This window comes from Leucoraja erinacea, chromosome 10 (assembly GCF_028641065.1).
Source record: "Leucoraja erinacea ecotype New England chromosome 10, Leri_hhj_1, whole genome shotgun sequence".
In the NCBI taxonomy this organism is placed as follows: domain Eukaryota; kingdom Metazoa; phylum Chordata; class Chondrichthyes; order Rajiformes; family Rajidae; genus Leucoraja; species Leucoraja erinaceus.
This window is the reverse complement of record NC_073386.1, coordinates 50,376,143-50,386,697: the sequence shown is the minus strand read 5'-3', so window position 1 is coordinate 50,386,697 and position 10,555 is coordinate 50,376,143. Positions and strand designations below refer to the sequence as shown.

Sequence of the window (10,555 nt, the reverse complement as noted above, 5' to 3'; positions counted from 1 at the left end):
AACATTGCAATCTTCATTGGAGGCTCTGGAAAGAATGATCAAAATCTGAATAAGATTTCACAACATTTCAAAATTGAAGACATTTATTTTAAATTTGCTTAAAACCAAATCTGAAACAGAGTTTGGATAAAATGTATTAAACATTTCATAACTTTAAATGTTCTGTTTGGTACAATGACTATGTACAAAACTACAGTTGAATAATTGTTGAGAATTTAAAAAAACAACCACCAAAGTAAATGCTCCTAGCTACACTTCAAAACATTAGATTACAGTTAGAATTTTGGCTGTAATCTTCATAAACAGTACAGCTAAATTCATTGTACTTGCAGTGGCTGACATTCTACATTTCTTAATTACAATTAAATGTCAAGTGAAGCAGAATAATCTTGGCTGATAAATGATGGACAATACAAAAAATTGGAAAAAAAGATAGAGACAACAAATATGAAAGTAGGGTTCAGTTAGCTTAACATCAGAATCAGGTAAAATGCTACAACATTTGGAAAATATCAACACAATTAGACAAAGTTTACATGAATTTCTGGAAAGAAAATTATATTTGACAAACATGAGTTACATCCTCAAAATAAACTGCAGTAGAAAATAGAAAGCTGTGGATGCACTGTGCATAGAATTTCAGTAAGCCTTTCATAAAGTTGAAGGTTTGTGTAAAATGAAAGAGCATCATAATGAGAGTAATGGCATAGGTTGAAAATTGGTTAACAGACAGCACGGTAGGAAAACCCATGTGGTCCCAGGGAAAATGTACAAACTCCATCTGGACAGTGCCTACAGTCATTATTGAACCCAGGTCTCTTCCGCTGCAAGGCAGCAACTCTATCGCTGTGCCACTGTACCACCCAATTATTTAAATTGTGTTGGATTTGGAAGTGTTATTGTACAAAGAGACGGGAGTGTTCTTGTATTCTAGTTATCAAAAGCAAAAATGCAGATGCAGCAAGTAGTTACAGCCTTAGGCAGGAAGATTTAAGGAGCTTCTTAAGAAAAGATTTAAAGAGCAAGGATATCTTGTTGCAATTATACCAGGCCTGGGTGAGACCACACCAAGGTATTGTATCTAATTTTTGGTCTCCATTTTGGTCTCCATATCTAAGAAAGGATATCCTTGCCATAAATGAGTGCAGTGAAGGTTCACCAGACTGATTTCAGATAGGCACATCTTTGTGTTAAGAACAATTAGGTTATTAGGCCTGTAGTCATTGGAGTTAAAGAAGAATGCAAGGGAATCGTTAGGATTAGACAAATTGGATGTGGGAAGAATCATTCCCCTGGCTGGGGTGTTTTGATTCAGTGGGTCGCTGTCTTAGATACAGGGTAAAACGTAGGATTGTGACGAGGAGAAATTTGAGGGTGATGAATCTGTGAATTTTGTTATGATAGAGGACAGTAGAGGCCAAATCACTTGATTATATGCAAGGAGGACGCATATATTTCTGGATGCAGAAGGCAGCAAAAGATATAGGGAGAGGATGAGAACTTTTGCGATAATGGATCAGCCACAATTGTATTGAATGAAGGAGCCGATTCAAAGGGCTGCATGACTTAGTTTTTTCTAGGGTTCTCGCGTTCTGGCTCTTATTTTCTTGGACTCGAACAGTACCCTAGTTCAGCAATGGGAATGCAGGGATACACAAATCAAATGTAATTTCAGGAAACAAGTCCCATTCTATGAAAATGTTAGTGTAGTCACAATTGTTAATGAAGTACATCCCACCACCAGATTCCCATCCCTCAAGCACAACAGAAGTTTTTTCACAGGTTAAACATACAAGTGGCACCATCTGTATTGAAACCTGAACATTAACCAAATACCAAGTCATTTTTCCTCCATATTTCAATTTTTCAGCTCCCAGTCGTAACAATTTAAAAACTGAGAAAATCATCAAAAATATGGAAAAGGAAGTTAGTCTGACTTGTTCATGGTTACATTTGTTCACGTATTCCACAGAATCTTCCTCTGTAAATACAACAGTACGACATTCTGCCAGCAAGTGGCTTAACTTTGGTTTTGCAATATTAATCGTACTTTTTCTGGATTGTATCCCCAAGGTCCCCTGTCACCCTGGAATGTACAAAAATATAGAGGTACAGTGATAAATTAAACATTATCTCTTGAAAAAGACTGAAAGTGCATTGATTCACCACGTCTTAGACCCATAGCTAACCAAATACGATTCTTTCTATCAATAACATTGAATTGATGATTATTATTGCTGCAAGCATAAATTATTCCCTTTAAACCACAATCTTTTTTAGTTCAAGTTTCCTTTCATAAGAATTTTTTTTAATGGCAAAGACAGCGATTCATATTATTAATATGCAATACTTTTTTGTGGCGGTAAACATTGGTATGACATACTGGCATCTCTAAGAAAAATTAAACTAGATTGATGTACAGGAACCAGTAAACTGTTATATTCATTCAGGCACCTTTTGTCTTGGATTAAAAAGACTGTCAATATGGAAATAGCAGCTTTAATCAAAGTCTAGTAAGTTTTTTTTCTGTGCATGTACAGAAATCTAATCTACAGTCTAATCTAACTAGTTTGAATGGCTGATATTTGTCTATGGAGCAGCCATGGCCCGGCTATTTTCCCTCCTCAGAGCAAGAGAGTTGAAAGCATATTTTTGTTTAAGGAAAGTGGACAAAATATTCAGACCAGAGCCAATGATAGCATTGATGCACTGGATAATTAACAGACTTATGAGTGTGAAATTATAACTTAGCTAATCAATATTAGATTACAGTCTTCAGGAACAGGTGAGTGTGGATGAATGGTGTAAATTTTGGACGATTTAGTCTTCTTTTGTACTTGGATAGAAGCAAAATATCAGATAAAAGTCTAGCAGTGAAGTTAATATTTTCAAGTAAAAATTAATTTAGCCTGCAAGTAATCTCTAAATGTCAGGATATTTAGTTACCTTGTAAATAATTTTGCCATTGAGCACCACATATAGTCTCTCTGGCATTGCTCCATATTTAGCACTGGTCATATTATCCATAGAATCTACAACCACTGGACAGGGTGGCTCCTCTTTCAGTAACATCCTTGCAGCATTGAAACGATCACTTAGTGTTTGATGTTTTTTAATATCCATGTTGTTTTTGAAAGCCCAGCCATCTGGAACAAATAGCAATAAAATTAAGCAAACAATGTAAATGACACTTGGGGACAATTTACAGAGGCCAAATGACCTGCACACCCGTCTTTGGGATCTGGGTGAACCCAGAGAAAATCCATGTAATTTGATCTATGTTTTGGCCCATTTCCCAGCATTTCTCTCGCTAGATTTTCCGATGCATGTACTTACGCAAATGGCTTATAAATATTGTTATTGTACTTGCCTCAACTACTTTTTTTTTTAAATAATATTTTTATTAGTAGACATACTATAAAGTATAGTTACATATTATAGTAAAAAAAAAACTTTTCATATACATCAGTCATACAATTACAGCACATACATTATTAAAATTTTCAATTGTCGATTACTTCTGCTTCTAGTGTTTTTTTTTAATATAGAAAAAGAGAGAAAGAGAGAATAAAGAGTTACAAATATCAAAAAAAAAACAAAAAAGGTGGAATGGATTACAACTACTTCAACTACTTCTTCTACAGCTGGTAACGCCAACAGACTTTGTGAGAAAAAGATGTCTCTCAGGTCCACATTAAATCTTTCCCCTCTCACCTTAAATCTAGGCGCATTGTCTTGATTCCCCTATCACTGGGCAAATTATTTTTTGCCTTCCCTTTTGATTTTATGGGCCTCTGTAAGTGACCCCTCAGCCTCCAGCACTCCCAAGAAATAAAGTCCTAACTTGCCCACTCTCTCCCTATACTCAGGCCTACAAGACCTGGCCTGGCCTTGTAAATCTTCTCTTCACCCTTTTCAACTTAATAGCATCTTTCTTATAGCAGGGTGACTAGAGCCAAATACAATACTCCAGGAGGGGCCACACCAAAGTATTTTACACTGAAACACAACATCCTTTCTTCTATACTCAATTCCCTGATGATTCATGCAAGCATGCCAAAAGCTTTCTTCACTGCCCTATATACCTCCATACACATTGAATATACTGTTTTTAAATGATATAATGGGAACTTAACAAACACAGAAAGGTTTCCCGTTGCTGAGAATGTATTTGTACCCGTGGCATGTGCCTCCTGAATATAGACAATGAGGAAATCAGCTACAGAGTTGAAGTCTTTGACGAGTGTTTTGAACTCGTCAAACTTGAAAAGAAATGGAGGTCAGGAGCAGCTTCCAAAACTCAATACCAGTGGTCGGTTATCTGGAAAAAAATTGAATATATTAGAAAGAGAGAAGTGGACACACAATTCAAGTTTATTATCTGCCAAAGCAGATAAAATTGGATGCACACTGAAAATAATGCATGATAAGATTGTAATCAAAAAACAAATATATTTATCTTTTGCATAACGAGTTGACTTGTTCTAGTAGACGTAGAAGAAAAGGGTGATGACAGTAGATTCATTAGTAACTTATCCATTGCTCAAGGCCAGCAAATTTCAGCTTGGTAACATCTATATATTTTGAGTGAATTTGCCTAAATTACATGAAGCAGCAATTGAGGACAACACATACAATTCATCTCACAAACAGGATTTTGTTAGATAAAACGTATGCTGGGTGGGGTTGCTTATTTATGTAAAACCCAGACAGGACTGTTATGGAGGAAGATAGTTAATAAATTAACTTATTTTAAGAGGTAATACAAGACAGAGGCAAATGTGCTCTGATTCCATGAATACAAAGAAGATATATAGTTAGGCATGGGAAAGAAACTCAAAAAACACTATTCAGACGCCAAGGTGTAGTAAAGCAGAGGGATCCAGGATTGCAGGTACATAGTTCCTCAAAAATGGCATCTCAGGTAAATAGGGTGGTCCAGAAGGCTTTCGGCACACTGACCTTCATCAGTCAGGGTAATGAATACAGAAGGTTACACAGAAAAGCTGGAGAAACTCAGCGGGTGCAGCAGCATCTATGGAGCGAAGGAAATAGGCAACGTTTCGGGCCGAAACCCTTCTTCAGACTGATCGGGGGTGGGGGTGGGTGGGGACAAGAAAGGGAAAAGGAGGAGTAGCCAGAAGGCTGGAGGGTGGGAGGAGACAGCAGGGGAGCTGAGGAAGGGGAGGAGACAGCAAGGACTAACAGAATTGGGAGAATTCGATGTTCATGCCCCGGGGGTGTAGACTCCCCAAACGGAATATGAGGTGCTGTTCCTCCAATTTCCGGTGCTGCTCGCTGTGGCCATGGAGGAGACCCAGGACAGAGAGGTCGGAGGCGGAGTGGGAGGGGGAGTTGAAGTGCTGAGCCACCGGGAGGTCAGCTTGGTTATTGCGGACCGAGCGGAGGTGTTCGGCGAAACGATCGCCCAACCTCCGCTTGGTCTCACCGATATAGATCTGCTGGCATCTAGAGCAGCGGACGCAATAGATGAGGTTGGAAGAGATGCAGGTAAACCTCTGTCGCACCTGGAACGACTGCTTGGGTCCTTGGACGGAGTCGAGGGGGGAGGCAAAGGGACAAGTGTTGCATCTCCTGCGGCCGCAAGGGAAAGTGCCCGGGGAGGGGGTGGACCGAGAGGGAAGGGAAGAATTGACAAGGGAGTTATGGAGGGAGCGGTCTTTGCGGAAGGCAGATATGGGGGGAGATGGGAAGATGTGGCGAGTAGTGGGGTCACGTTGGAGGTGGCGAAACTGACGGAGGATTATTTTTTGTATGTGACGGCTGGTGGGGTGAAAGGTGAGGACTAGGGGGACTCGGCCCTTGTTGCGAGTGCGGGGATGGGGAGAGAGAGCAGTGTTGCGGGGTATGGAAGAGACCCTGGTGCGAGCCTCATTTATGGTGGAGGAGGGGAACCCCCGTTCCCTGAATAGTGAGGACATTTCAGATGTCCTGGTGTGGAACGCCTCATCCGTGGAGCAGATGCGGCGTAGACGGAGGAATTGGGAGTAGGGGATGGAGTCCTTACAGGAAGCAGGGTGGGAAGAAGTGTAGTCCAGATAGCCATGGGAGTCAGTGGGTTTATAGTGTATGTCGGTTAGAAGTCTATCACCTGCAATGGAGATGGTGAGGTCAAGGAATGGTAGGGAAGTGTCGGAAATGGTCCAGGTGTATTTCAGTGCCGGATGGAAATTAGTGGTGAAGTGGATGAAGTCAGTCAGTTGTGTGCGGGTGCAGGAGGTGGCACCAAAGCAGTCGTCGATGTAGCGGAGGTAGAGGTTGGGGATGGGGCCCTGGTATGTATTGAACAAGGATTGCTCGACGTAACCTACAAATAGGCAGGCATAGCTGGGGCCCATGCGTGTGCCCATAGCTACGCCTTGTATTTGGAGGAAGTGGGAGGAGTCGAACGCGAAGTTATTGAGGGTAAGGACCAGCTCCGCTAGGCGGAGGAGAGTGTCAGTGGCTGGGTATGGGTTGCTTCTCTGGTCGAGGAAGAACCGGAGGGCTGTGAGACCATCGTGGTGGGGGATGGAGGTGTATAGTGATTGGACGTCCATGGTGAAGATGAGGGGGTGAGGGCCTAGAGAATTGAATGCGCGGAGACGACGGAGAGTGTGTGAGGTGTCTTGGACATAGGTAGGGAGGGATTTAACCAAGGGTGATAGGATGGAGTCAAGGTATTTGGAAATGAGTTCGGTGGGGCACGAACAGGCGGAGACAATGGGTCTTCCGGGACAATCAGGTTTGTGGATTTTAGGGAGAAGGTAAAATCGGGCTGTGCGGGGCTGGGGAACGATGAGGTTGGAGGCTCGGTCGGGTAGGGCATTGGAGTGGATGAAGTTGGTGATGGTGCTGGAGATGGTGGCCTGGTGCTCCTCCTACTTACCCCTGGACCATGACCCCACTGACGAGCACCAGGCCACCAGGACGTCCAATCACTATACACCTCCATCCCCCACCACGATGGTCTCACAGCCCTCCGGTTCTTCCTCGACCAGAGAAGCAACCCATACCCAGCCACTGACACTCTCCTCCGCCTAGCGGAGCTGGTCCTTACCCTCAATAACTTCGCGTTCGACTCCTCCCACTTCCTCCAAATACAAGGTGTAGCTATGGGCACACGCATGGGCCCCAGCTATGCCTGCCTATTTGTAGGTTACGTCGAGCAATCCTTGTTCAATACATACCAGGGCCCCATCCCCAACCTCTACCTCCGCTACATCGACGACTGCTTTGGTGCCACCTCCTGCACCCGCACACAACTGACTGACTTCATCCACTTCACCACTAATTTCCATCCGGCACTGAAATACACCTGGACCATTTCCGACACTTCCCTACCATTCCTTGACCTCACCATCTCCATTGCAGGTGATAGACTTCTAACCGACATACACTATAAAACCCACTGACTCCCATGGCTATCTGGACTACACTTCTTCCCACCCTGCTTCCTGTAAGGACTCCATCCCCTACTCCCAATTCCTCCGTCTACGCCGCATCTGCTCCACGGATGAGGCGTTCCACACCAGGACATCTGAAATGTCCTCACTATTCAGGGAACGGGGGTTCCCCTCCTCCACCATAAATGAGGCTCGCACCAGGGTCTCTTCCATACCCCGCAACACTGCTCTCTCTCCCCATCCCCGCACTCGCAACAAGGGCCGAGTCCCCCTAGTCCTCACCTTTCACCCCACCAGCCGTCACATACAAAAAATAATCCTCCGTCAGTTTCGCCACCTCCAACGTGACCCCACTACTCGCCACATCTTCCCATCTCCCCCCATATCTGCCTTCCGCAAAGACCGCTCCCTCCATAACTCCCTTGTCAATTCTTCCCTTCCCTCTCGGTCCACCCCCTCCCCGGGCACTTTCCCTTGCGGCCGCAGGAGATGCAACACTTGTCCCTTTGCCTCCCCCCTCGACTCCGTCCAAGGACCCAAGCAGTCGTTCCAGGTGCGACAGAGGTTTATCTGCATCTCTTCCAACCTCATCTATTGCGTCCGCTGCTCTAGATGCCAGCAGATCTATATCGGTGAGACCAAGCAGAGGTTGGGCGATCGTTTCGCCGAACACCTCCGCTCGGTCCGCAATAACCAAGCTGACCTCCCGGTGGCTCAGCACTTCAACTCCCCCTCCCACTCCGCCTCCGACCTCTCTGTCCTGGGTCTCCTCCATGGCCACAGCGAGCAGCACCGGAAATTGGAGGAACAGCACCTCATATTCCGTTTGGGGAGTCTACACCCCCGGGGCATGAACATCGAATTCTCCCAATTCTGTTAGTCCTTGCTGTCTCCTCCCCTTCCTCAGCTCCCCTGCTGTCTCCTCCCACCCTCCAGCCTTCTGGCTACTCCTCCTTTTCCCTTTCTTGTCCCCACCCACCCCCACCCCCGATCAGTCTGAAGAAGGGTTTCGGCCCGAAACGTTGCCTATTTCCTTCGCTCCATAGATGCTGCTGCACCCGCTGAGTTTTTCTCCAGATTTTCTGTGTAACCTTCGATTCTCCAGCATCTGCAGTTCCCTCTTAAACATAATATATTGAATACAGAAGTTGGGATGTTATGTTATAGTTGTGATGTTGGTGAAGCCACATTTGGAGTATTGTCTTCAGTTTTGGTCACCTTGCTGTCGGAAAGATGTTGTTAAACTGGAAAGAGTGCAGAGGATTTACCAGGATTTTGCCAGGACTTGAGGGTCTGAGCTATAGGGAGATGTTGGGCATGCTAAGATTTACTCCTTAGAGTGCAGAGGATAAGGGGTGATCTTACAGAGGTAGACAAGATCATGAGCGGAATATGTAAGAATGAACTGCAGATGCTGGTTTAAACCGAAGATAGACACAAAAAGCTGAAGTAACTCAGCGGGACAGGCAGCATCTCGGGAGAGAAGGAATGAGCAGAATAGACAGGATAGATGGATGGAGTCTTTTAGGTGAGAAGGGAAAGATTTAATAGGAAACTGAGGGGCACCTTTTCCACAAAGAGGGTGTTTGGTATATGGAAAGGGTATTGGCAAAACACGTGCAGATTGGCCAAATTCGGCTAAAAAGACAGTTTCCGTGCTGTGAACCCATTAGCCTGGGGTCTGAATCCTAGTACAAATTGCATTTTATGTAAACTGGGAGCACATTTACTTTAACAGAACTAGTTTCACAACTTTGAATGAAACCACTAGCTCCAACTCCCCGTTTCTCTGTTCTTCTCCAGCCCTTATCCCAGTTTAAAGATCTAAACTTTGAAATTCCGCGACGACCTTTCTTGCTCTATCGCCTAATTGCTAGTGTGCCCTCATTTTAAAACGTGTTCTACACAGATAACTCCACTGTTTAAAAGCAGCAAAACTACATTCTGCTTTTGTATTTTATCGGTGGGTTTGCCAGAATTACATTAAATGGTGGTTGCTGTCAACAGATACAATATTCGTTTCTCGAACAGCAGTTTATTACATAAAACACAGTGGGTGGTGTCACTTCGTCAGTTATGTAATGCCTGCACAAGGCTGAATTCTTATCTCGAATATGAAACATTGCACGCATTTAGAATCACCAAAACGCAAGGGTTGTTTTCCTTCCAGCTTGTCAATATGCCCCAAAACATGGCAATGTTAATTCTTGTTTGACCCTCCGAAATATAATGTAATGTTTGCCTTTGAATAAACGTTATTAGCACTGACTGGTGTTTTAAAAAAGTTCGATTTATTTTTTACCTGCACCATCAAATAATTCGTTTTTTTTTAAATTACGAATTCGATAGTTTAAATACATTTGTTGAATTTCAAAGGAAACATGAACGTGTTTACTCTTGATGCAGTTACGTGTAATTCATACATACCCTTCAAGAAATCAAGCACGTTATGTTCTTTGTTGTCGAAGTCAATGACTCGTGTATTGGGAGCAAAGGCGCCCTTGAAAGCCTCGTCTCCCATATTCACTAATAGATGTTTAAACACGGTCTTCACGAACTCCAAAGTGAAAATTGTTGGTCCCCAATCTTCATATTTGAATTTTGGATTTTGAGTCATGGTGCTTTTCAAACCAGCTTTCAACACAATCTTCCTCAGAGTTTGAGGAAAAAGAAGACTCATAAATTTACCAAATAACGTACTTAGACAAACAACGACCATGAGAAACAAAGTCTCCAGGTACACGATTAATTTCCCCATGTCAACGAAACAGCCCAAACTCCCCTATATGGAACACTGAACTGCCCATCCAAAGTATTTATATGTCTTTTGCCAGTCCAATAAACGCATCATATCCGTGAGACCTGATTCGGCGAAAGCATTGAACGAATCGTGGATTTCACAATATTCTACCTATCGAAATGAATGTATTGAAGATTAACGAATGTGGAATCTCTGGTACAACTTGATCGGTATAAATGTAAAGCAGTAGAACCCAAATAAAGTAGTTATATTGTTATTCGTCTTGAATTTATCGTCAGCTAATCCGTCGTTTGCATAGTACGCCAGCTGACATTAAGTGCAAAGGTGGGGAATATATATATATATATATTTTAAAGACACAATACGGCTGGAGTAACTCAGCGGGTCG

General features: G+C 43.3%; 1 protein-coding gene across 1 annotated transcript; it reads right to left on the bottom strand.

The window, feature by feature from the left end:
• Positions 1-65: 65 nt before the first annotated feature.
• dio1 (iodothyronine deiodinase 1) lies at positions 66-10,444 on the bottom strand. The gene is made up of 4 exons (XM_055642239.1): positions 9,834-10,444; positions 4,178-4,321; positions 2,947-3,146; positions 66-2,086 (listed from the first exon to the last, which is right to left on the bottom strand). Exons 1-4 carry the CDS (start codon positions 10,162-10,164, stop codon positions 2,021-2,023), a joined length of 741 nt encoding a protein of 246 aa, XP_055498214.1. The 5' UTR covers positions 10,165-10,444; the 3' UTR covers positions 66-2,020.
• Between the last annotated feature and the right edge of the window lie 111 nt (positions 10,445-10,555).